A 26,098-nucleotide genomic window follows, 5' to 3' on the forward strand; every position below is an offset into this window, starting at 1 on the left:
GGGCGCCTGCCGGGCCCCAGCGCCCACCTGACCGCACCCTGCCGCCCTCTCCCCAGGATGAAGCCGGCGGGAAGTGTAAACGACGTGGCCCTGGATGCCTTAGATTTAGACCGGATGAAACAGGTGAGTGTGTCCTTTCCGGAGAGGCTGTGAAGGAGCCAGAGGCTGGGGACTTCTCGGGGCGCGTGGGCAGGCAGGCCTGCCCAAGAGGGCCACATGCGGCTGCCAGCAGTCCGGGAGCCGGCGGTGGGGGAGGGGACACGCGCAGCGTCGGTCCCCCCGTCCCTGTCCTCACCAGGAAAAGGCTCTGGGCGCTCCCGGCCCGCATCGGGGGCTTCCCCTTCCGGGCACCCCCGGCTCCTCCAGAGTATTTCTGAGGCGTGGGCGGGTGTCCCATCTCCCACTCACACACCCTTCCCCGGCTTGGGGAGGGAGCCGAGAACACGGGGGGACGTGGGCAGGGGTGAGGGCTGTGGCGCTGCCCCTGCCCCTCGATCAAGGCCACTTCTCTGCTGTCTGTCCCTTCACTCTGAGGCTCTGCTCCCACCAGGAGATCCTCGAGGAGGTGGTCCGCGAGCTCCACAAAGTGAAGGAGGAGATCATCGACGGTGAGTAGAGGGCCCACGCCCCCGGGCATCGCCCTGAGCCGGGGCCGCACCCAGCGTCCTTAAAGAGGGAGGCCTGCCTGTGCCCAGGTCGGCCATCCGGGGCCAGGAGGCCTGGGGCTCGTACCGGCATGGGGGCGGGGGTCAGTCTTCCTCCCAGCGGCCACCACCACCCCCCCCCGAGTCTCTGAGCAAGCCGAGGCTCAGGAAGATGAAGCGCCTTGTCTACGGACCGGCACGCCCCGCTGGTCTGCCGCCTCAGTCTGAGTCTTCAGCTCCCCCAGGCTCCTTCCCAGGATTAGCCGGCGGCGGCAGGGAGAAAGAGCCGAGAGCGCATTCCCCAGCCGAGAGCAGCCCTGAATTACCTGTTGCTTTGCTCAGCATCTGTGGACTTAGATTACTTTTTTTTATTCTGCCACTTCTGATCACTGGGTTTGGGGTTATAAGGGTAACCGCTGCCTTCCCAGAGGTTTAGGGGTCCAAGAAGCCACAGAATTACCTATGGGCCTGACCTAGTTCACAGCCTGCTTGGCCTGGCCTAGGGGAGCAGGCATGTGGCTCCAGAGGCAGGGCCTCGTCACAGTGAATCACGTCCGTCCTTCCGGTCCCCACCGGAGCCTTTGATAACGGCTGGCTCAGATCTGGAGCCAGAGGAAAAGGAAATGTTCGGGCAGGGCTGGCTCCGCCCAACAGAGCAGTGAGGTACAGCCTGGCGCCCACACCCCTCCCCGTCCCACCTGGTGGGTGCTGGTGACCGAGGGCCGCCAGACACTGGAGGAGAGGAGAGGTGGCTGGGGACCTGCGTGGGGCGCCAGCAGAGCCGGACCCCCGCCCAGGGCCGGGTGACGGCCACACCCTGTCCTTGACCCAGCGGAGGGCACTCAGTTCCTGTTTGCCGAGTCCCCCCACAGGCCTGGGATGGGCAGATAAGGAGTTAATGAATGAAGAGCGAGAGCAGAGCCGGAGAGGAGACACAGAGGCCAACTATTAACCCTGCTCTAGTGCTGGGCGCTCCCACCTCTGCAGGGCTGCTTGTGGGGCCTCAGGACCAGGGCTGCTTGTAGGGCCCCAGGACCAGGGCTGGTGTGGGGCCCCAGGACCAGGGCTGCTTGTGGGGCCCCAGGACCAGGGCTGCTTGTGGGGCCCCAGGACCAGGGCTGCTTGTGGGGCCCCAGGACCAGGGCTGCTTGTGGGGCCCCAGGACCAGGGCTGCTTGTGGGGCCCCAGGACCAGGGCTGGTGTGGGGCCCCAGGACCAGGGCTGGTGTGGGGCCCCAGGACCAGGGCTGCTTGTGGGGCCCCAGGACCAGGGCTGCTTGTGGGGCCCCAGGACCAGGGCTGCTTGTGGGGCCCCAGGACCAGGGCTGGTGTGGGGCCCCAGGACCAGGGCTGCTTGTGGGGCCCAAAGCAGGGCTGCCAGCCAGCCCGCTAGCGAGCAGGGGGCACAGGCCTCGAGGGAGGGAGCCAGTGGGTGTGGGGGGCCCCCGTCTCTGCACCTGCCACAGCGCGGCCGCGGTGGACGCAGCCTCTGGGGCGGCCAGCTGAGAGGCCGGGGGAGATGCGGGCCATGGGGGGCTCCTGGAACCCTCCCCTCGTTCCCCTGCTGCTGGAGACGGGCCCGGCCCTCAGCTCCCTCTCCTGGCCTTCGGCTCCAGGCCCCCTGGGGTCTGTCTGGGCAAAGGCTCAAATCTGGGGGAGGACCCTAAGAAGGGGGAGAGGAGCAGGAGAAGCCCCTGCCCCCTCCAGATGGGGCGAGCCCAGTCCCGGGAGGCAGGGCATGGGAGCCCTCCGCCCTGCTCGAGGTCACCGACTTGATGCTGCCCCTGTGGGCGGGGTGGGGGGGTTGCCGGTCCTCCGACCAGAGCTGGGCTGCCTGCCGGCCCCTTACCAGCTCGTCCTCTGACGGGGAAGGGGCAGTGCCACCCTTGAGGGACTGCCAGCTCACAAGAAACGGTAGATGAGACCCGCAGAGGGCTTTGCTGTCACCCTAGAGTCTGCCAGAGCCTGCTGCGCTGCTTGACCTCTGGCCTGTGGCTCATGACCTCCGGAGGCCTGGGGGGCAGCGGGGTGGCTCTCGGGAGACGACAGAGCGGGGCAGACACCTGGCAGGACCTGACCAGGGCGGGGGGACGGCACCTGAGCCTCCTCTCCCGCCCTGTCCCTCAGCCATCAGGCAGGAGCTGAGTGGGATCAGCACCTCGTAGGTCGCTCGGCCCCCGACGCCGCCCGGGACCCGGTCTAGCCGAAGGCAGGGACAGCAAGGAACCCAGCGCCCCAGGCCTCCAGCACACACGAGCACGCACTGAAGCTAGGATGTGCTTCGTTTAAAAGTCTTATTAACCTGTGATAAAATATTAAAATGAGGAAAAAAGTTCAGCTCCTGGATTTTTTTAGATTCAACCTGACACAGAACACCAGGCCTATCGCCTTTTTTTGTATTTTATATTTGCCTATTTAAGTGTACATTCCTTTCGGTTTATAGCGAAGATACCCCGAGTCAGTCACGCGCCTCGTTAGATGGTTTCGAGTTTTCTCCTAGGTGCCACCGGGAGCCGCGGCCGCTTCCACGCGGCTCCTTCCCGGCGTCCTGGTGGTTAGGGTCTGCCCGCGCACCAAGCGGTTTGTGTCCACGTGGTAATAAACGCTTACCGTCCACACCCGGGCTCCGACTCGCTCGCTCTTGGCGGCTCCCGGCCGGGGAGGCCTCTTTTGGGGGAAGGGCCCACGGCAGTGGCGGCCGTGGGTGCGAGGCTGGGCTGACTCAGACGCGAGGGGGGACGGGCCGCTGAGCCGGGCAGCTCAGGCACTGCCGGCGGGGGGCCCAGGAGCCGCCCCCCAGGGCCTCCTCCAGGGAGACGGGCCCTGAGTGGCGCCTGGAACGTCAGAGGGGCCAGGAGGAGGCACCTGCTTAACCTCCCCCGCCGCGCAGAGGGGCGCCCCGTGACCCGGGCCCAGCAAGGCGGGCAGGGAAGGCCTCCGCCCTGCCCTGCAAGTCTCCTGCAGCCCCCAGGGAGGAGCACAGGTCCCCGCCTCCGTGGCAGGAGGAGCAGCCCATGTGCCCACCTGAGGCACTTCCCAGCACTTCTCAGACCGCGCAAGGTCCCCGTTGGAGCCAGAGAGGGTCTGGCTCTCCGCCTTGGCGACTGCTGCCCCTGAGCCAGGAGTGAGGCCCCAGCCAGTGGAAAAGCTTTGGCATGCTGTGACCATCCCACAGGCACCACGACACAGTATGCCCAGGCGCTGGCCCAGCCGTCCTCTGGGGGCCACGGGAGGAGGGCCCCCAGTCTGGCTCATGACAGTGGGACTGTTTTCTGGCCAGGCTCTGGACACACCGTCTCACTGAGTGCTCCCAGCAGCCCTGGGACACAGGAATAGGGCTGTTCTGCCAGTTGGGAGGTGAGCGGCTTTAACCCACAGCTCCATGAGCCGCTCTCCGGGCTCCTTCCGCCTCCCGCCATCCAGGAATCCTGTCGCCCTGGGGCCTCGGGGAGGGAGTGCTGGCAGGTGGTGATGGGGTGCTGTCTTCTTCCCAGGCAGCTGCCTCTCAAGAGAGTTGTGCCAGACCCCTGCCCTGGGCCCACCTTCAGCTCTGGGTGAGGCCCAGCCATGACTGTCCCGTCGGCAGATAAGCTCGCTGGCGGACACGGAGAGCTCGCAAGGCTCAGCTGGGCTCTCTGGGGCTCCCCTGGGCCCAGGCCAGCCTGTGTGCACAAGGAGGGGCCGCCTGCCCAGGCTCAGAGCCGCACTGCCCTCCCACAGCCAGCCCAAGGGCCTCTTCCCCGGGCCATCTCAGTGGTCAGACCACCCGGGGACAGGGGTACCTGGCACACGCGCGGCCACTCCCAGCCCTGAGCAGGAAGTCCTTGCTCAGCAGCTGCCCGGTCTCAGGCACCTGAGACCTTCCTCCCCTCCCAGTTGTGCCTTCCTCCCAGCCCTCCCTCTCCCGGGTCAGCTAAGGCAGCCCTGCCATGCCCGCCCCTGGGCCGTGGTCCTCAGCCTCCCCAGCCTCAGGGCTCCAAGGGGAGGCCATCTTTGCCCGGCCGCTTCCTCTGGCAGGGAGGGCCTCGCCCAGGCATCCCTCGTGCTGCCCGCCTGCCTCTGGGAGACCAGAACCCACACCCCGACACGGCCCCTGGGCCAAGGGGCTGACACCAAAGATGCCTCCCCACCTCTCAGTTGGGCCATTAGTCCTCAGCACAGTCCGGACGAGCCGCGTCCCGCTTCGCAGAGACACCAAGGACACCAGCCTGCTTCCGTCAGAGCCCTAGCTCACGGGCAGGCACCCGTCGGTCCAGCCGCCTGTGCACCCGCCATCTGCCTGGCCTGTGGTACCTGTTCTCCTCAAGCCCCACGTCTGAGTTGGTGGGGGTGAGGGCCCGAGGTGCAGCAGGAGCTCGGCGGGTGCGGGGGGTGGGGGGTGGGCAGGGTTGTGGCGGGAGCGGGGATGTGGCCCAAGGACCACGTGGATCTCTGCCCACACCCCCAAAACCGGCCACTCAATGACAGGGCCCCCGGGGAGGGCTGCCCCAGAGCGAGGAGCGCAACCTCAGGCCCTGCCGGCCAGGAGCCGAGCCCACTCCTGGGAAGCACTATCTGTGGACTTGAAAACAAATGCCGATTTAATTTAGGGCGTGGGCACGCCAGAGAAATCAGCTCCCTGGGCACAGAGCACCCAGCGCCGGGCCAGGCCTCGCCCATGACGTCCTGGAAGGGAGGGCCCGGCCTGCGGTCACCAGTCCACATGCAGACCAAGCTTCTCCAGGCTGCCACCCGTGCCCACTGTCTCCAGGCGTGGCCTCGGGGCTCCAGGGGGACAAGAGCAGCAGCCTAGGGTGCGGGAACCAAATGCAGCCAAACCAGTTCTGGGCACTACACGCCCTGGGGACAGGTGACGGCCAGCCCTGCAGCAGATGGGCAGGGCGAGGCCGGGCAGCAACCAGGAGCACAGGCCCTGCTCCCACCGGGCACTGAGGCGCAGGCAGCAGGGTCCGTGCACTTGGGGCGCCGGCCATCGGGCTCACAGGCCGTCCTCCGCCAGCTTGCACACCCGCTTCACCCTGGCGTAGGGCCCCAGGGAGTCCTTAGACACAAAGTCCCAGAGCACCTTCACCCACGAGTGGTGCTGGGGCAGGTGGTCGTAGTACTCGGGCGCGATCTTCCGCACCTGCGGAGAGGGCACAGATGGGTCAGAGAGGCCGGATGGGTCAGAGGCCGCGCACAGGCACGTGCACAGCCACAGGCGCGCGTGCGCGCAGACACACGTGAGCACACAGACCACGTGAGCACACGCGCAACCCTGTCATCTCCCAGGGTACCCGTGTCCGGGCCAGCCCACTGCCCGAAGGTGGAGGGGCCGTTGGCCGGGGGCACCAAGAGGTGCTGAGGCCCCTGCCCCAAATGGGGGTGAGGAGTTAAAATGCACACCCCCCCTCCCCGGAGCGCACACCCCGAGTTTCTGATCCAGGAGCCTTGGGGTGGCCGAGTTCTGCGGCACAGCCTGGCTCGAGTCCTGCTGAACCAAGGTCACGTCCACGTGCCTCGGCCCGGCGTTCGGTGCCCTATCGGACCTGCAAACCCCTCTGACCTTGGCTCCCACCCCGTCGCCCTCCTGCCAGCCTCAGGACGTGTCATTTCCCCCTCCAGCTCCCTGCCCCTCTCTGCACCTGACGCCCTCAGCCCGCCTCCTCCAAGAAGTGCTCCAGCCTCAGCACCTACACCCACACCAACTGCAGGGGAGGCCTCCCCCTCCCCCAACAGAGGACGCACCAGGTGCACAGGGCCTGCTTTATAACTGAAAAGGGGGGCCTAAGGGGGATGAGGTGACACGCATGGCAGGAACAGGGAGCCTGTGACTTTGCTTGGGAGAAGGAAAGGCTCACAGCTGACAGCAGCTGCTTCTGTGAATGTCCTGGGTCAAGATTCTGGCGCTGCTGCTTCCTGAGGCAGGGACCCCAGCTCCCTGAGCCTCTCCCTTCGCGTCCATGAAATGTGCATGATGGGCTTGAAATGCCACGTAGGCTTGTGGTGAGGCTTTGGTTAGATGGTGCCCAGCACAGAGCAGGACCTCAGTACCATTGGGGGCCGGGGGCGGGGGGGGCGCCCTGCACAGCCAGGGTGGACACACAGGCTGTCAGACTCCAAAGTCACGTGGGCCACGGCACAAACACCTGAACACCCAGACCAGTGCTCACTTGCACTCCACACGAGTGGGTGAGCATGCACTCTCAGACATGCACATATGGACAGGCACACCTAATCACGTGCAGGAATGTGGGCACACACAGACACGCACACACAGTCTCACACACTCAGACACCTTTCCCACCACCACAATCTCCAACCCCGCTGTGCGCAGTCACTTGTGCTCTATCCGACCAGTGCCAGACCGGAACAGCAACAACTACTCCTCCCCCTCCTCCCCCCTCCCCCTCCTCTCCCTCCCTCCTCCCCTCCCCCTCCCTCGTCCCCCTCCCCCTCCTCTCCCTCCCTCTTCCCCCTCCCCCTTCTCTCCCTCCCTCTTCCCCCCTCCCTCTTCCCCCTCCCCCTCCCTCTTCCTCCTCCCCATCCTCTCCCTCCCTCTTTCTTCTTTAGAAATTCTCCAACCCAGGTCTCCCAAGACAGAGGCACCAGCCCAGAGGCTTCCACTCTGAGGCAGCTCGGGCCAAGCCCCTTGGGTCACAAAGGGCAAGGCCCACCCTGTCCTCTCTGTGCCATGAGGGGGCCCCTGGAGGGTCACAGGGCAGTGACAAGAAATGCGGAGGGACAGGGTCAGGAAAGGGAGGTGCTTCACTCGCAGTATCGTTACTGCTGCACCATTTACAGAAGAGAAAGCTGAGGCACAGAGAGGGCAAGCGGCTTGCCCCAGGACACACAGCCAGCCAGTGAATATCATAGCTGTGCTCAAATGGGTTTTCATTAAACCAAGAGGCCTGAACTGTAAAATGCCCCTTGAGCCCCTGCCCTGCCCACCCCCTGAATTCACCTTCTTATTCTCCAGCCAGGCACTCCGTGTGCCAGGTGGCCTTTCCTTCTGCCCTGGGGACCCCAAGTGAGCATGTAGCCATCCCACGATCAGCACGAGAGAAAGGCCAGAGTGTGGCCCAAAGCCCTCCCCACGTTCCCCCACCTCCCGCTAAGGCGCCCATCGCAGCCTCTGCGACCGTGGCCACATACCAGGGGCAGGTTGCAGCTCGGGATGCTGGGGAAGTCGTGATGCTCCACGTGGTAGCCCACGTTGAAGGTGATGCAGTTGAGGGGCCCGTAGTAGGAGTAGGTCTCGTGGCCCTGGAGGAACATGTAGTGCTCGGCCACAAAGTGGCCCGAGATGGGGTGCAGGCCCAGGCCCAGTAGGGAGCTGGCCAGCAGGTAGACCATGGGCTTGAGCCCCCAGAGGGTGAAGATGGTGGCGTTGGCCGCCAGCTGCGCCAGGGCGTTGAACACCTCCATGCGGGTCATGGCCTTGGGGTTCACGCAGAGCGGCCGCAGCGAGTAGAAGAAGGGCTGCAGCGCCAGCCAGAGCAGCTTGCGGGTCGGCGTGCAGAAGAGCCAGCCCTCAAGGCGCGTGGGCACGTCCACGTCCAGCCCGTCGCCGCCCAGGTAGCGGTGGTGATCCACGTGGTACTTCTTGAAGGAGGACGCGTAGGGCACACCCAAGGGCAGGTTGGCGAAGATGGCGAACCAGCGGTTGTGGGCAGGGTGGCCAGTGCCGAAGGCGGTGTTGTGCGAGATGTCGTGGATGGCGAGCGTCAGCGAGTGGTTCACGCAGCCCCCGAAGGCGTAGGCCCAGAAGAGCAGCCAGCGCCACGCCAGCCCCCGCACCAGCCAGCAGGCCAGCAGCTGCGCCAGCACCATCCCCAGCACCATCCACTTGAGATGAGGGTCCGGCCGCATCAGGGCCTTGATGGCCGGGTACTTGGCTGGAGGGAGGACCGGGAGAGAAGGTGAGGGGGGCACTGGCCGCGTGGGTCCCAAATGCATGCTTCCCCTCCTCCCTCCTCTCCTCCTCAAATTTCTCCTGCCATCTTCCCTCCCTCTCTTTCCCTCCACCATCCATTAAGCCCCCAGGCAGTGACTCGGAGAGTCGCTCTAACATCTGGCCCTGTGGCTTTGGGCCTAGAAGCAGCCTCGCCTGTGCTGGTGCCGAGGGAGGCAGGCGGGCAGACCCGTCTCCCCCCACCACCCAGGGGGCTCTGGGGAGACTTCCCAGGGTGGGGGGTCTTTGTCACCAGCCTAAATAAAGAGCAGGCGTCAGCATGGGCCACAGAAACATAATTCCCGAAATCAAAACAGCTGCCGAGAGCCGCAGGTTCAGTGCACACGGTGCGGGCGTCCAGGGAGCCCGAGAGCCACAGGCAGACTCTTTGGGGCCCCTGGGAGGGGGCAGGGCGGCTGGGGGAGGGGAACGTGGAGGGCTCTGGCTTTGTCTCGGTGTTTCAGTTCGTAAAACAAACAAGATCTGAAGGAAATATGATAAAATGTTGAATACACTTATTTTGGGTGGTGGGTGTTTGTTATAGCATCTTTTGTACTTTTCTGTATTTTGTTTTACAGAAAAGGAAAAAACAATGGCAGTGGGAGTTGCCCAAGCAGGGAGGGCCTTCCCAGCCGAGGAGGAGCAGCCGGAAGAGAACAGGATGGGGTGGGTGCCTTCGGGGCAAGAGAGCAGTGCCTTCTAGAAACCTCTGCTTGGTGGGAGGGGGCTGGCAGGCATAAGGCTGGTGAGGCAGCTGGTGCTGTATCCAGGGGCACGGAGGGACAGGGCCGGGGGGCATCACGTGCTCAAGGGGACAGTCACCCTCCCGCTCCAGGTCTGCTGTGTCCCTTGGCTCCCAAGCAGAGGAGACAGGCCCTCAGGTGGAGCCAGCGTCCTGACACACGGATGGGGATCGAGGCCGGCGAGGGCGGGGCTCGTCCCAGGCACCCTTAGGACAGTCAGTACCCGTCTCCAGTGCCTTCAGTGTCCGCCCCTCCTACACCCATCCAGCAGCTGGGCGGCCTCAGGCTGGCCTGTGAAGAGGGTGTCCAGGGCTGCAGCAGAGGCTGGGCCCCAAATGGAATCGGCCAGGCCAAGGTCGAATCCTGGCCTACGCTTCCCTCCTAGTGACCCAGGAAGTCGCTGCCCTTTTGTGCTCAGAATGGGAAGCGTGTGACAGCTCCTTCTTTCTCCCAGCCCAGAGAACTTTCTTTCAGAGCCACCCAGCAACGGAACAGGCTGCTTCATAGGTGGTGAGCTGCCTGTCCCTGGGGGTATGCAAGGAGAAACACAACAAGGGCAAGGACTTCTGCCCCAGAGGGAGACTCAGGCTCAGAGTCTTCCTGCCCAAGCTATGGTGGTGCCACAAGCCCATCTCGAGGTCAGTCTTGATCTTGCTGTGTGACCATGGTGCATTCCCACCCTCTCTGGGCCTCTGTGTCCCAGTGTGACACAGTGTGGGCAGGATGTGCCTCACTGGGTATGTGTTCCACATACCGGTCCTGGAGCCTGATGGTGGGACAGCCCGCGTCTGCTGGAGATGCCGGGGGCGGTGGGGGGTCGGGGTTCCCACATCCTAGAACCTCTGCCCAGGAAGCCCACAGAATCCCCCAGGCAGCATTGACACCCCTACTATCTACACACCAGCACTCCCACCAAGCCTTCACCTCATCTGGTGGCTACGGTGGTTTTGGCTCTGACCAAGTGAGCAGTGGTGCTATACAGCCCTCAAGACAGCCTGCTGGGGCGGGCGGGGGGACGGGGGGGTGGCCGAACCTCACACCCCTACCCCCCGCTCCCATTCCAGCCTCCTTCCCCCTACTGCTGGCCCCTACTGCTGGGGCCACCCCCAGGCTTCCAAGCTCGGCAAAACTGCCTGGGCCTTTTGATCCCGGGAGCTCTCCCCAAAGCTGCCAAGGACACCACCTAATCAGGTCCCGGAGGATGGTGGTCACAGCACAAGTATCAAAGCAGAACTTGGAAAAGAGCAGGCAAGCCCAGGCCTGGCAATAAACCTCAGCCCTGCTTAACAGGGGCCCAGGGGGCCACAGCATCTCCAGGGGTGTTGGAAGGGAGCAGCGTTCAGAAAGGGTTCAAATTCCAGCTCTGGATAAGGGTTTAGTAACAAGACTATACAAAGATCTCCTACAACCCAAAAACAAAAAGACAAACAACCCAATAAAAAATGAGCAAAGGACTTGAATAGATATTTCTCCAAAGATGTGCACCTGTTTCTCTAAGCACATGAAAAGATGCTCTGCACCATCGGTCACCGGGGGTGCAGTCAGCCCCACAGTGAGATCCCACCTCAGAGCCGCTAGGACGGCTAAACTCAAAAAACGGAAAACAGCAAGTGCGGACGAGGCTGCAGAGAAATGGGGGCCCCTGTTTGTATGTTGCTATAGGGATGGAAGATGGTGCAGCCGCTGTGGAAAACAACTGGGTGGTTCCTCAAAATGTTAAACATGGAATTACCATAAGACCCAGCAATTCCACTGCTAAATATACACCCCAGAGAATTTAAATCAGGGACACAAACAGAAACTTGCATACCCATGTTCACAGAACTATTCACAATAGCCAGAAGGTGGAAACAACCCAAGTGTCTGTTAACTGATGAGCAGTTAAACAAAATACGGTCTCTCTACACAATGGAATATTATTCAGCCTTAGGAAGGAATGAAACTTCCAGTTACAAAATAGGTAGGACATGGGGATGTAATGTCTAGAATGGTGACTGTAGTTATTAATACTGTGTTGCATATTTTAAAGTTGTTAAGAAAGTAGATCTTGAAAGTTCTCATCAAGAACTTCTCATCCAAATAAAGAGGGAGACATAGAGAATGGACTTGAGGACTTGGGGTGGGAGGGGGAAGCTGGGGCGAAGTGAGAGTAGCATCGACATATATACACTACGGAATGTAAAATAGTTAGCTAGTGGGAAGCAGCAGCATAGCACAGGGAGATCGGCTCGGTGCTTCGCGATGACCTAGAGGGGTGGGATAGGGAGGATGGGAGGGAGGCTCAAGAGGGAGGGGACATGGGGACATGTGTATGCATATGGCTGATTCAGTTTGTTGTGCAAGAGAAACTAACACAGTATTGTGAAGCAATTATACTCCAATAAAGGTCTATTAAAAAAAAAAGAACTTCTCATCCAAGAACTCATCAAGAAAAAAAAAAAATTGTAACTATGTATGGTGACTTGTTGGGATCATTTCGCAGTATACCATATCACATCCCTATGTTGGTGGGGGAGGGATAAATTAGGAGTTTGGGATTAAAATATACACACTACTGGGACTTCCCTGGTGGTCCAGTGGTTAAGACTCCATGCTCCCTTGCGCTTCCCTGGTGGCGCAGTGGTTGAGAGTCTGCCTGCTAATGCAGGGGACACGGGTTCGAGCCCTGGTCTGGGAAGATCCCACATGCCGCAGAGCAGCTAGGCCCGTGAGCCACAATTACTGAGCCTGTGCGTCTGGAGCCTGTGCTCCGCAACAAGAGAGGCCGCGATAGTGAGAGACCCGCGCACCGCGATGAAGAGTGGCCCCCGCTTGCCACAACTAGAGAAAGCCCTCGCACAGAAACGAAGACCCAACACAGCCATAAATAAATAAAATAAGTAAATAAATAAAAATTTAAAAAAAAAAAACAGTTTAAAAAAAAAGGACTCCATGCTCCCAATGCAGGGGGCCCAGGTTCGATCCCTGGTCAGGGAACTAGATCCCGCACGCTGCAACTGAGAGCCCGCGTCTCGCAACTAAAGATCCCGCATGCTGCAATTAAGACCTGGCACAGCCAAATAAGTAAATAAATATTTTTAAAAATACACACTACTATACATAAAATAGATAACCAACAAGGACCTACGGAACTCTACTCAGTATCTTGTAAGAACCTATAATGGAAGAGAATGCAGAAAAATTATATAAATATATATTTATATATATGTATGTATGTATAACTGAATCACTTTGCTGTACACCTGAAACTAACACAACATTGTAAATCAACTATATTTCAATAAAATTTTTTTTTAAAAATTGTTGTACACCTGAAGCTAATATAACGTTATAGGTCAATTATACCTCAATTTAAAAAGTCCTTATATTGAATTTCCTGCTTCTCTGTTTCACAATGCCAGCTCCCTTAATCCTGCTCCCGGGAACTGACTCCCAAATAAACTAGCAGCACCTCCCCCATCCCAAAAAAACGCATGGAGGACTACCACAGGCTGCATACAACATGGATGAACCTTGAAGACATGATGCCGAGTGAAAGAAGCCAGTCAGGAAAGGCCACATACCGTACGATTCCACTTACGTGAAATATCTAGAACAGGCAAGTTCACAGAACCAGAAAGTAGAGGTTTCCAGGGCTGGGGGTGCAGGGCGGGGGGATGGGCAGTGACTGGTAATGGGTGTAGAATTTCTGTTTGGAGTCATGAAAAAGTCTTGGAAATAGGAGTGATGGCTACACCACACTGTGAAAGTAATGAATGCCCCCAAATCACATGCTTCACACACGGTTAAAATGGCAAATTCTATGTTATCCTTTACCACAGGTTTTTTTTTTAAAGTTTAAAAAAAAAAAAAACCCCAGCTCCGAGCAGGTTACGTCAGCTCCAAGGCTCGTTTCTGAACCATAAACAGGTCGCTGGGAGGATGAATAGATAAGGCACGGAAAGCTCAGGCTGACTGGCCGGGAGCAGGCACCCAGGTGAACCTGCGCTTTACGGCCACCACCCAACAGAGCGCACCGTGAAGTCCGGCGGCCAGGATGCTGCCCGAGGACGGGTACGCTGGGGACGGCGGTGGTGGGATTAGGCCGCGGAGACGGGTACGCTGGGGATGGCGGTGGTGGGATTAGGCCGCGGAGACGGGTACGCTGGGGATGGCGGTGGTGGGATTAGGCTGCGAAGCGCTCTCCTCCCGGGCCTGCCCACGTGGCCCAACGGCGGCCGAGGGGGTTGTCCCTGCGTTGTGTGTGGGAGGAGCCTTGGCTGTCCCAGAAAGGCCAGCGGCCCCGAAGGGTACTCGCTGCCCCAGGCAGGTGGAAGAAAATGCAGGGAAGGGGTGCCAAGGCCCTGCCGCCTGGAACCAGCTCCCAAGGTGGAGGGAGAGACTGGCACCTGGGGTGGGCAGAACAGGGGCCCCCTCAAACGTGTGCAGGTCCTACTCCCCTCACTGTGAATCGGTCAGCTTCTGAGGGACCCTGGAAGTCAGGCTGCACCCAGGGTGTTGGTCTGCTGACCTCACAACAGCAAGGAGAGCCTGGAGTACCCCGGCAGCACAGTGTCATCCCAGGCTCAGGACAGTGGGAAAGCGAGCAGGAGAGGTGGTCCGGGGATGTGCAAGGTCTCCACCGGCCTCGCTCGCTGTGAAGATCGAGGGGCCACGAGCCGAGGGGCGCAGGCGGCTCCAGAAGCTGGAAAGGCCAGGAAACAGATCCCCCCCTGGAGCCTCCAGAAGAAACTTCACCCAGTGGGACCCGGGTCAGACTTCTGACCTCCAGAACTGTAAGATAACAAGCGCGTTTGTGGTAACTTGTCTCTGCAGCTCTAGGAAACGCACGGCACCTGGATGGGGGATGAGGAAACCCCGGGGCTCCGACAGCCCGGCTGACCTCACTGCCCCATCCCTGCACTGGCCTGGCGCTGGGCGCTGGGCACAGCGGCGACTCACACTCGACCCTGCCCTTCAAGGGCCCCACTGCCCGCCAGCCTTGGCTGAGGTGGACCAGCCAGCATGGCGCTCGCCCAGCATCACCCCGCCAGGCGGGGCAAAGGAGACAAAACGACCCCGACCTGGGGGGTGGGCCCCACTCGGGAGGGGGCAGGAGGCAGGCCTCATCCCAGCTTGTTCCTGCCGCCAAAGGGGGTCAGAGTGAGCGGGCACACTTCAGAAGGTGGCCTCAGTGGTGCCCAGGAAGATGCGTGCTTCCACTGGAGGGCTGAGAGGCCCGAGGGGGCGGGAATCCAGCAGCCACAGTGAGGTGGAGCAGGGGAGGATAGAAGTGTCTTCACGATGGCCAGGGCAAGAAGGATCTGCCTGCAACCCAGCCTTCAGGAATGTTCTCGCCCAGTGCCCAGGAAATCACGTGCAAAGTTCCCGAACATTTGCATACCTGAATGTCAGGTTGGGACCACAGGCCGCAGGGCTCCACCAGCCTCCTGCCCACCAGAGGTGGCCTCTGGACACCAGCCTCGCCCCTTGGGCAACCAGGGCCCGGGCCCTCACCTGCCCAGGCACACCTGGGAGCTCAGCCAGGCCACCAGCCTCCACAGAGCGGGTCTCTCCCGCTTCCCCTTGGAAGGAGGCCAGGCCTGGGGCAGGCCACACCTGCACCAGGTGAGCACAGACTGGCAAGCCAGCAGGGACAAGCACCCCAGCTCAGGGATCCAGGCCAGCAAACAGGCCACTCCCGTACCCCTCAGAGGCGAGGGCAGTGACAGAGCCCAGCAGCTGTGACCTTGGATGGTGGGCCTCTGGTGCCCCATCTGTCATACAAGGCCAGTAAGGCGTGCATGAAAGCCTGGAAGCAAAGGAGAACATCCTTGGGTGTCCCTTCCCTGCCTGGCCTGGCGCCCCTTCCTCCTTTCCTGACAGTTTCCCAGGGACTCAGCTGCCCTCAGCTCGGGTGCGGCCTCAACACAGCCTGGGGTGCCTGGTCCCCAGCCCCTCACCCTGGCCGACTGGGCAGGCCACAGCACTGCCCCAGCCTAGGTCTCCACATCTGGGAAATGGGGGTGACACCCCGACCTGCCCATCCAGGCTGTGGTGAGGCTGGGATGACAGCTCTGGGCCCTGGGAGCTGTTACTACTGTTGTTATTAAATACAGTTTTCTGATCTGAGAGTAAAAAACATCCCATTTCTGACCTTTGGGGCTGTGGGCTGATCTTGGAGGTGATCTGGCCCCAGGCTTGCTTTAACGTATGAGAAAAGGCCCCATGCTCCCCGGCCACGATAGTCACTGGGCCCAGCCATCCTGCTGGAAGCAACGGAAAAAGGCGGCCCAGGCACAAGCTGGATGCTGGGCAGCTCAGGGGCGACCCCGAGAGGGGGCCAAGCGCATAAGCTCCAGATCACCTCCACCCTGCCCGGAGGCCCTGTCCAGACCACGGTGCGGGGAGGAGGAGCCCCAGCAAACCAATCAAGTCAAAAATGGGGGCTCAGAGACAGTGGCCAGGGGGCTAGGAGCCCAGCGGACTCCAGGGGTGGCATGGCTCAGAGACCTCGCTGAACACCCCCGGCCTTCAGCGGAGACCCCAGGAAGGCGCCATCTAAGGAGTGGGGCCCCTCCGGACCCACCCGAGCCGCGCTGGGGAGCAGGGTCAGGCTGGTTCACTAGCTCATCTACCACCTGCTGGACGAAGACTCCATCCTCGCTCAAGCGAAACAGCAAACATCGAACCTTTTCAATTCCAGGGCTTCTGGGTCCCTGGGGAGGTGCGAGGCCTAGGGGCCTCCCTGAGAAGATGCCCTGGGGCCCTCCAGCCAGGCAGGCCTAATGAGGTCACTGGGTGCAGTCGGGTTTGGGATAAATGGAGCCGTGGGATTGGGGGTGCCCAGCTGCCGGGGGTCAAGGAGGGTCACAGGAAGGAAGGCAGGACAGGCACCTGCTGGACTTTGCAGGGTCCTGGGGGCCCCAGCAAGAACCGTGTCAGCAGGAGGTGAGGTGAGAAGGTGAGGCCAAGCGCAGGCCTGGGGAGGGAGGGCTGGCTCGGGGGGTGAGATGGGAGAGATTGGGGCCAGCGGATGGCAGAAGGAGAGGACAGAGGTGCGGGGCGGGGGTCACGGAGAAGGCCAGGGGGTGCTGGCCTGACAGAGGGGCGCCTCTTCTGGGGCTCAGGGATGAGGCTGGGGAGGGAAAGCTGCTGGCTTCATCTTCTCTGGGCCCCAGGAGGAGGGCGAGAGCGCCCTGGCAGCCCCGTGAGGAGTCCTCCGGGCCTGGCTGGACACCCAAGCCTGGCCCAGCCTGACCAGGCTCTGCCCCCCTGGGGGATCTCAGCTGATGTCGGGGGGAGCCCTGCTCGCTCAGGCCTCCAGCACAGAGCACCAGAGAAGCAGGGTTAGGACGCTCACGCCTCAAGGGCCCTCTGCTCCAGTGGGGCGGCCTGGAGCCCGCACGGACAGCCACATGGAACCAGAGACAAACAGACCCATGCAAGTGGCCTTCCAGCAGCAGCCTGGGCGGGGCCCAAGGCAGCTGCCCACGAAAACAACTATTGCTAGAAGTCACACTGTCCAGGCATGACACAGAAAGGAGGGGCGGAGGCCCAGGGAAGGGTCTGACAAGGCAGGGCAAGGCCAACAGAGCCAAGACTTGACCTCAGGACCCCCCGACTTCAGGCCCGCTGGATGCGGCCGGAGCCCGGGTGTGGACGTGGTGCTCAGCAGGTGAAACGTGCCCGGCGCCTGGCACACACTTACTCACGCAGCCCTCACCACCCTGCCGGGAGGGGACCGTCCCCCCGTGTTAGAGATGAGCACGCAGAGCTTCCACCACGTGGTGAAACGACCTGTCTAATTTTCCACCGCCTCCACCAGAGTCCGCAGGGATTCCTCAGCCTCGAGAGAAGCTGCTTCCTGGAGCTGGGCTACGTCGTCAGGGCAGAGCGCCCAGAGAAAATCCTGGGTCCCAGTTCGAGAGAACCTCACTGCAGCCCGGCTCAGTCCAACTGCTGTGCGCCCCTGGGCCAGCCCCTGTCCCTCTCTGGGCCAGCTTCCTCACGCTCCGTCCCTAAGGCACCCACTCTGACCAGCCTGGGCTGTGAGGACCTGGAGATGGGGTCTTCCCCAGGGCACACGGGCCTCGGGGGGACAGCAGAGAGGCGGCCGCAGGCCCTGAGGTGCTGGGGAGCTTGGCTCCAGCAGATGCGAACACTTCCGTGCATTACACATATTTACATACGTGGCGGACCTGTTCATAGGGACCCAGAGGGCTCAGCAGAGGAGGAGCCTGCCGGAGGGAAGGCAGCCTGACCCCTGCGCCCTACACGATCCCACAGAACCGTCTCCCCGTGGGCACCTGGCTATTCCCAGAAGCTTTCCCGACAAATCCTGCCGTGCCCGGCGTGGTGGGGAGGAAACGGCAGCAACAGGCGGCCAGGCAGGGGGGGCTGCCGGGCCCTCGCCCTCCGCAGGGAGCAAGGGCGGTCCCAAGGCCCCCCACGCAGCCCCAGCCGACCGGCCGCAATGAAGTCCCTTCTCTCCGGCCTCCTCCAGGGCTCCCAGGAGCACACGGGGCTTCTCCCCACTCTGCATCTTCCACGCCCCCGGGCCGGGCACCATCTAGGGCTAGATACCCTGACCGCTTCCCCAGGGAGGTCAAGTGCCATCGCAGGACAGCCCCACTGGCTCCAGGGGGGCCTTGTCACCGCCTTTCACCACCAAGTGCGCCCCAGCCTGAACATCGCATCGCGTCGGTCAGCTCACTGCTGCCCACCTGCCTCCAGCGCCTGTCTGACCCTGTCCTGCCACAAGCCACCCCGTGCGGAGCACCTTCCCTCTGCCCCCAGCGGCTGAGCACCTGTCCCCTGGCAGCTTCTACAGCGAAGGCACCCAAGCCCTCTTCACCCCCTCCTTCCTGAGCGGCTCCCCTGCAGCTCTGGCCCCAGTGCTCCCTAAGCCGCCTTGCCCTGCCCCACCTCGCCCACCTCCCTTCCGGTTTCGGAGCCCAAAGGCAAGCCTAAGCCTGGCTGGTCAGCGTGGGAGGTGCTCTGGGGGACCGGGAAGCGGCCCAAAGTGCATTCTGGAGTCACTCACCCACCTCCGGCCGAACCGCCTCTTGATTCCCAGACAAATATTTGCCGAAGGTCTGGCCCGAGCCAGGCCCAGGCCCCAGAGGCGGGAGGGGCCCGCAGGCTGAGCGGGGGTGGGAGGCACACGTGCGGGGCACAGTGGCGTGTCCCGACTAGGACGTGCTTACAGAGGACACACACACCGAGTCCCGTGACACTCGAGCCAAAACTCGAGGGATGAGGAGTGGCTCTGAGGATACAGGGTGGGCTGCCGAGTGACTGCAGGTGGTCCTAGGGACCTCTGGGGTGAGGGGAAGGCTCTAAAACTAGATGGTGTAACTTTACTAAAAAATCACTGGACTGTGCCTTTAAAATGAGTGCATTTTATGGCATGTAAATCACACCTCATAAAAGCTGGTCTGAATTAAAGAATGTGGATTAGAAGCAGGCCAGGTGGAAGGCACACCACACTCATCAGTACGGAGGCCGGAAAGAATGAGAGGAAGGGGCCTCGTGAGCTGGCGACTGCCCGTGGGTCACGTGCCAGGGAGGACACGAAGGGGGACAGGCTCTCTTCAGGTCCCGGGTGGAGAAGAGGGTGGGACAGAGGCGCAGGCCGGAGTCACCAAGTTAGAGCCCTGTCCTAACCCTAACCAGGCTGGGTGACCTTGGGCAAGGGGCCCAACTTCCCAGGGTCCTGCCCTGCACAAAAAAAAATGCAAATGTCTGTAAGGCCAAAAAAAAAAAAAAAAAGCAGGGGTGGGGGGATGGGGAGAAACGAAACGAATTAAAAAAATGTTCCAAGACTTCCCTGGCGGTCCAGTGGTTAAGACTCCACGCTTCCAATGCAGGGGTGCAGGTTCAATCCCTGGTCAGGGAACTAAGTTTCCACGTGATGTGCAATGCACACTCCGCCTCAAAAAAAAACAGCAAAAAAAAAATGTTCCAAGTGAAAAGACAAAGGACAGACATGGGAAGATTCTTGTTACATGTGGCAAAAGCAGGGCCACTACAAGTCATGTATAAAAGACTCCTACGGATCCAGGAAAAGGACTTCTCTGATAGAAAAAGGACATGAGTCGAAAATTCACATAAGGAGAAAGACAGTGAAATCATGGAAGAAACACTCAGCCTCACTAATCAGCTCAGAAAGCCAATTAAAACGGGATGTCTCAGGACTTTCCTGGTGGTCCAGTGCCTGGGACTCTGCGCTCCCAATGCAGGGGGCCGACATTCAATCCCTGGTCAGGGAACTAGATCCCACATGACGCAACTAAGAGTTCGCATGCCACAACTAAAGATTCCACGTGCTGCAACTAAAGATCCAACGTGTCCACAACTAAAAAGATCCAGTGTGCAGCAACTAAAGATCCTGTGTGCCAACTAAGACCCAGCACAGCCAAATAAATAGATAAGTAGATAGATAGATAGATAGATAGATAGATAGATAGATAGATAGATATTAGGGGGAAAAAAAAACAATGGGATGTCTCCCTGCTCTCCAGCTGGCAAGGATTAAACCGCGTGCTCTGAGCTGTGGCTGACAGGTCCCTGGCACCTCTGGAGGGAGGGAAACCCTGCGACAGTCGTGGCAGGTTGGACTAGAGATGCTCAAGCTTTGGTAGATGACTACTGCCTCACTCAGCCTCGCTGGGAAGGGCACTGGTGGAGGTGGGCCTGGCCCTGCCCTTGGGAAGCTCAGAGTTGAGTGGGAGAGTCAGACAAAGCTATCATCCCACAAATCAATGTAGAATTACAGATGGGAGCAAAGGTCACAAGGTAACAGTGCACAGCACCCCACAGAAGGATAGGGGAGGAATAGCTGGGCGGCAGAGACGGTGGTAGACTGTGGTGTGGGCAACCAGCCTATGCCTGCCGCTGGCAAGCGCCCAAATATATCGCTCTCTCCCCAACTCCGTGGGCAGCGATGCATGTTGGTAGTTTGAAATTGGCCATGATGGAAATAGCTATAAAAATTGGCAAACGCCAATTTGCGAATCAGGGTCCTTTGTTCCCTCCAGAGATTCAGTTGATTGTTTAATATTTCCCAGCACACCGTGTGTGAGGGCACGCACTGTTAGACAGTGTTTCTGAGAAAGGGACATTTAGGCTGAGACCTGAAGGATGCATAGGAGTTCCGTAGACGAAGAGTAGGGAAAAAGAATTCAAGCAGAGGAAACAGCAACTGCAAAAGCCATGAAGTAGGAAATGGGCAGGTGGGGGGTATATTCCACCAAGTGGCTAGAGAGCAGAAAGTAAGGAGAAAGGGCAGGGCCCAGAGCGTGGGGGTGCCAATACGCAGAGCAGAGATGAGATTTTAGGAAGGAAAGCCCTTGGAGGATTCAAGCCAGGGAGGACATAATCAGCTCAAATAGGGTCCTAGAGGGACTCCCTGGTGGTCCAGTGGGTAAGACGCCATGCTCCCAATTCAGGGGCCTGGGTTCAATCCCTGGTCAGGGCGCTAGATCCCACATGCTGCAACTAAGACCCAGATAAATAAATAAATATTTTTTAAAAAAATAGGGTCCCAGGGATCACCTATTGTCCGTGCTGCTGTGTGCCCATGCACCCAGCACCCCCCCTCCCCCCTCCCCACCCAACTTAGGACCCCAGCACCCCTCCCTCCCCACCCAACTTAGGACCACAGCACCCCCCCTCCCCCCTCCCCACCCAACTTAGGACCCCAGCACCCCTCCCTCCCCACCCAACTTAGGACCACAGCACCCCTCCCTCCCCACCCAACTTAGGACCACGGCACCCCTCCCTCCCCACCCAACTTAGGACCACGGCACCCCTCCCTCCCCACCTAACTTAGGACCCCGGCACCCCTCCCTCCCCACCCAACTTAGGACCACAGCACCCCTCCCTCCCCACCGAACTTAGGACCACAGCACCCCTTTCTCGGAGAGCTGCAACTCTCTGCCGTCACGATGTGATACTGTGCGCTTTGCCCATCACAGCCCCCCGCCCGCTGGCCAATCAGAGGACTCACAGCTCTGGCCAGAGATCAGCCGGCTCAAGGGGACGACGGGCTACTCAGGGCAGAAGGGGAGAGAGGCACCTCTCTCTCTTCTGTGGGAATCTCAGAGCCGGGTGGACACAGGCTGCAGCCCGCCTGGAGGACGAGGGGAAGGCCGACTGCAGCAAGGACGGGGCGGGAGAGAATGGCCGTGTGGCCGGCCCGCCCTCCGCCCCCGGCTCCAGCATCTCTGTGGGTGGGTGACGAGCCTCCACGAATGCGCCTGAGCGTGCCCCCAGTTCCGTTCTGGATCTTACCACTCGCCACTCAGAGACCCCTACGCCCACCCCAGGGCCTTTCGTGAGCAAATAGTCCAACAATTGCCGGAGTCTCACTTCCTTGCTTTCCTTTGATTATTTTTTGATTATTTGATTTTTTTTTTTTTTTTTTTTTTTTTTTTACTTATGAAAGGGCACATACATGGTAAAACACAAAAAACAAAAAAATCACAAAGCTCTTTGTTTTTGAAAAGACAAAGTCAAACCCTGCTTCTTATTCCGCTGGGCACACCTGGCTTGGACTCTGATCTCCAGTGTGACCAGAGTCTCGCCGGCTCTGTTCCTGCCCTCGCAGCACAGAGAGCCTCAGCCCCGGCCTGCAAGGCATGGCCCCATCCAGGCAGGATCTGGAGATGGACTTTGGTCCTGCCCGAAGAGCACGGCAACCGGCTCTACGTGAGGATTTCCTCGATTCTGACTTCAAGATTAGGATCTCTGAGCATCCAATGGCCCCCGAGGAGCTTGGTGTGGGCCACAGCAGCCAGCTGGCTGGGACTGGAGCACATCCCTGCCTGAACACCAACTTGGCCTCTGTGGCCACTGAGCTGTGTGGCCCTAGGCAAGTCACTTCCGCTCTCTGAGCCCCACTCTGGGGCCTCCTCTGTAAAGAGAGGCTGACAGTTACACATAGGATTTCCCTCAGGCTGGGAACAGCACAAAGCTTCAGGAAAACAGAGATGGAAAGGCATTCCCTGTCCTTGGGGAAAACATGGGCCTTTCTGCAAGAGGTAATAATTATCATCGCAGCTAACATTTCGTTGAGTGCTGGGCTAAGCATGAACACCACCTCATTTAATCTGCACAACAGGGACTTCCTTGGTGGCACAGTGTTTAAGACTCTGCGCTGCCAGTGCAGGGGGCCCAGGTTCCATCCCTGGTTGGGGAACTAGATCCCACATGCATGCCGCAACTAAGAGTTTGCATGCCACAGCTAAGGAGCCAACCAGCCACAACTAAGACCTGTCGCATCCAAATAAATAAATATTTTTTAAAAAAAATAAATAAAAGTGATTTTTTTTAAAAATCTGCACAACAACTCCATAAAGAAAGTGCTACAATTCACCCCTTTTAACTCAATCAAACCTCAGTTTCCTCATCTGCTTATTGACTTGCCCAGGGTCACATGGCTAATGTGTGGTGTTGTCCTTGCCAGGAGATCAGCTCACAGCCACGGTCTAGACCCATGTAATGTGCCCCAGAGAGATAAGGACCCGATGGGCTGGAGCAGTGGAGGGGAATCCCCCTGAAGCACCCTCCCTTGGCCCAGGCTTGGGGGGGGGAGGGAGGGTAATTCCCACAGGAGGGAGAACTGAGCAAGAGCGAGTGGGGCAGAGTAGCGAGGAAGGTCCCCCAGGCGGAGGAACAGCGTGCGCACGTGCCTGAGAGGAAGGGGGAATGGCACATTCCAAGTTCGTTAGCTCAAAGCTGGACGTGTGGGGAGGAACCCACAGCGCCCAGTGCACAAAGGGAATTTGCAAAGCTCCCTGGAGAGTCAGCCCTTGAGAACTTGTGCTGTCCCCACCCTGGCCCAAGTCACCTCCCTCTCCTCCAAGTCTTCCAGGCTTCCCAGCCACTGTGCCGGATGCTTCCTGGATTGGTTCCAGGGCCCGTGGCTTCTCTCTTCAGAGACAGATCATTCTCCATGTCCTGACGTGCCGGGTACCACACTGAGCACCTTCTCACCGAAGCTCTCCTTTTATCCTCATACCCACTCCGCCAGAAAGAATGATGGTGCCCATTATGCAGACTGGGAAAATAAGTCTGCAACCCAGAGTGTCTGGATCCCTCCAGGCAGCTCTGTGGGCCAGGATACATCCTACAGCCTTCTCCACCTGGGGCCAGGTGCCCAGTGAGTCCTGTAAGGGGGAGGTGGGGGACAGCCAGGGGAGGGGAAGGAAACACAGCCCTGCCTTGAAACTGCTGAGAGACAGCAGCCAAGATGCCTGTGCTCCGTGGGGGAGGGAGGACCAGATGATCACCAAGTGCCCTCTGAGCCACCTGCAGGAAGTTCGCAGGAGTAAATAGTGCTGGGTTATTGCTCACCTCACAGGAGAAAACCACAGACGTTACAGACCCACCCAGGGGTCTCTAGGCCCTGAACCCCCAGCAACAGCAAGGCACAGTCATACACTAACCACTCAATGCATCCGGTGTCTGAAAGGTAATAGGACAGATATTTCCCTAGTCTTGGGGTGGAGCAGGAAGATACCAAAGGGAAAATTCTAAAGAAAAAAAAGCCAACCTATTCAAATGCATTTTTAAAAAAAAAACAAAAAAGCTTTTGTGACTATAAAGGGAAAAAGATTTGCAATGTATAAGACAAAGGGTTAAAAGCCTCTATACAAAGAGCTCTAACACCAACAAGCAAAAGACCAAGCCAAGAGGAAAAAAAAAATTTAAATGGCCAATTAAACATTGAAACCAATCATCAGATTAAAAATTAAACCCACCATGAAATAGTATTGTTTTGTCAATCTGCTTGGTAAAGATTAAAAACGTTTGCCAACCCCAGGTGTAGGCGAGGGTGTGGCGAAATGGCGACGGATTCTGGGGCAGGGGAACGTGTCCACCCTGCTGGAAGCTGGCCTGGCCCTGCAAAGGCGAGTTGGTGGCACCTAGTAAAAGCTGTTCTGGAGGTGCGAGCCCTTTAACCTCTAATTGCAGGTAAAGGACTGTACACCCTGGGTCTTCCTGAGAGACGGATGGAGCCCATCAGGATGGGTGAATCCAAAGGATGGGTGACCACGTAGGTAAAAATGACCTCCCGGGACACTAAACGACAGAGAGGGGGTCCACCGTGTATTAGGCTATAAAACAAAAGGACAGACTCTTTGGTACAATCTTTGTTTTTAAAAAACTTGTCTCTCTGGTTCAGCGTTTGCTTCCTTCGAGGCGCGCATTCTGCCCTAAACTCCGGGATTGGGGGGTGGGCTTGGCGGCTTCTCCGGCTGGGCCGCCGGGACCCCGGCGCTCAGCGCACGCAGGAGCCCAGGGGCCGGCGGAGGACAGGTGGCTGCCTTCGAAGGCGGGGGCGGCGCATCCCGTACAAAGACAGTCCCTGGGGCCGACCTCTGCGCTGCGACCTCTCCCCAGAGTTCGAGCCCTGGTCCCGGCCCTGGGAGTGGCTCGCGTCCCACAGCCAGGATGGAGCAGCTGAGACGCGCTCCCCTGACGCACGGATCTGGGCTCGGGTCCTCGGGTCTTAGATCCCAGGACAGAGGCAGAGACGCGAGCGGAGTTCCAGGCCGGAGCTGGGGACCCTCAGGAACCCCGAGCCGGGGACGCTGAGGGAGGGGGAGGGAGTGGCGCTCCTGCCCTCTCTGGAGCAGAGGTCCGGGAGGGCCTGCTGGGCATCTGGGCCCGCAGGAGCGACCCCCTGGGCTCGGGCTGGCCCGGGACACCAGACGGCCCCAGGGCCGTCCCCACCTGGGGCCCGAGCTCACCGAGCATCTCCTTGCGCCGCTGCGTGTGCGGCTGCTCCGTGTAGACCCACTCGAAGTCGCTGCGGCCCGCGCTGTTGCCCATGGTGGGGCCGGGAGCGCGGCTCAGGGCTCCGCTGCTCTCCACCTGCCTCCCTGCTCTGCGCGAGGACCAGTTCGGGCTCGGGGCGGGGCCTCCGGGGGCGGGGCCTCCGGGGGCGGGGCCGGGAGCGCCTCTGCCACCAGACCTGGGCGCGGCCTTGTGTCGGGGCAGAGGCGGGTCCCCGGGGCTCTCGGAGCCTCAGTGTCCTCGGTTGGAAAATGAGATTGTTAGGACGCAACCCCGTGCAGAGTCCCTGGACTCCACGTTGTGTGGCGACGCCCCGTTCCCTCGGTTTCACTGAGGCCCCCCCGCGGCCCAGGGCCACTCGCGCTCCTGCCACCCCTGCCCCTACAGACCCGCCGGTGAGATCGCCCACCTGGCACGGGGCAGGGGTTGGAGGGTAGAGATTAAATGGATGCGACAGTGCTGGTAAACAGAAGGGGCTCGGGAAAGGTTCGCCACAGCGATTCTCCCTTCCCCTACCCACTCCTTTCATGCAATAAGGCAGAGGGCAATGAGGTGTCTGCAGCTTCGTGGGAGTGTGTCAGCCCCACCCCTGCCTTCAGGGAAATCGAGCGGCAGGGACACAGACATGGAAGAGGCTTATTAATGACTTAGGATGATACGTGCTATGACACAGGTAGGTCCTGGGACAGCTAATGTTCAGTAGAGGGGTCTTTTGTATTAGGCTTCAAAGGATGAGTAGGAGTTCAACAGCTAAAGAAGGGCAAGGGCATTGGTGGTAGAGGGAACAGAAGCTGCAAAGGCTGGGACTTGGAAGAATCCAGAAATTGTCAGAATGGAGAGTCTGATTTGTGAGGAGTGGGGGCACAGGGCCCCTCATTTCACCTTCTCAGGGATTCCTCCCAGCCTCCTCTTGCTCCTTTGGAGCTTTGTATGGTGTACCTCGTGTACCTGGAGCCCAGCCTATAGGAGCTGCCTAGGTAGCAGACTGGCCTG

At 59.8% G+C, this 26,098-nt stretch overlaps 2 protein-coding genes across 6 annotated transcripts in view; one reads left to right on the plus strand and one right to left on the minus strand.

Annotated features, from left to right (window-relative positions):
- EVL (Enah/Vasp-like) overlaps positions 1-3,259 on the plus strand; it is a 159,756-nt gene extending 156,497 nt beyond the window's left edge. For all 5 annotated transcript variants that reach the window (XM_059914986.1, XM_059914985.1, XM_059914987.1 and 2 more), the window contains 3 exons: positions 57-123; positions 551-608; positions 2,771-3,259. In XM_059914986.1, the coding sequence (XP_059770969.1) occupies positions 57-123; positions 551-608; positions 2,771-2,808 (163 nt within the window). In that variant the 3' untranslated portion in view covers positions 2,809-3,259. The remainder of the gene's footprint in view (positions 1-56; positions 124-550; positions 609-2,770) is intronic.
- A 1,946-nt stretch (positions 3,260-5,205) lies between these two features.
- On the minus strand, positions 5,206-25,224 carry DEGS2 (delta 4-desaturase, sphingolipid 2). The gene is made up of 3 exons (XM_059914990.1): positions 25,060-25,224; positions 7,778-8,520; positions 5,206-5,768 (listed from the first exon to the last, which is right to left on the minus strand). The coding sequence occupies exons 1-3, from the start codon at positions 25,139-25,141 to the stop codon at positions 5,622-5,624; spliced, it is 972 nt and encodes a 323-aa protein (XP_059770973.1). The 5' UTR covers positions 25,142-25,224; the 3' UTR covers positions 5,206-5,621.
- Positions 25,225-26,098: the final 874 nt, after the last annotated feature.

This window comes from Balaenoptera ricei, chromosome 2 (genome assembly GCF_028023285.1).
Source record: "Balaenoptera ricei isolate mBalRic1 chromosome 2, mBalRic1.hap2, whole genome shotgun sequence".
Classification (NCBI taxonomy): Eukaryota; Metazoa; Chordata; class Mammalia; order Artiodactyla; family Balaenopteridae; genus Balaenoptera; species Balaenoptera ricei.

What these genes read in the sequence shown, in the direction of transcription:
- DEGS2 (XM_059914990.1), bottom strand. Translation starts at nt 25,141, where the DNA reads ATGGGCAACAGCGCGGGCCGCAGCGACTTCGAGTGGGTCTACACGGAG. An exon ending in GCGGCGCAAGGAGATGCTCG is followed by an intron (nt 8,521 to 25,059) that starts GTGAGCTCGGGC and finishes TCCTCCCTCCAG; the next exon opens with CCAAGTACCCGGCCATCAAG. An exon ending in CGAGCTGCAACCTGCCCCTG is followed by an intron (nt 5,769 to 7,777) that starts GTATGTGGCCAC and finishes CCCTCTCCGCAG; the next exon opens with GTGCGGAAGATCGCGCCCGA.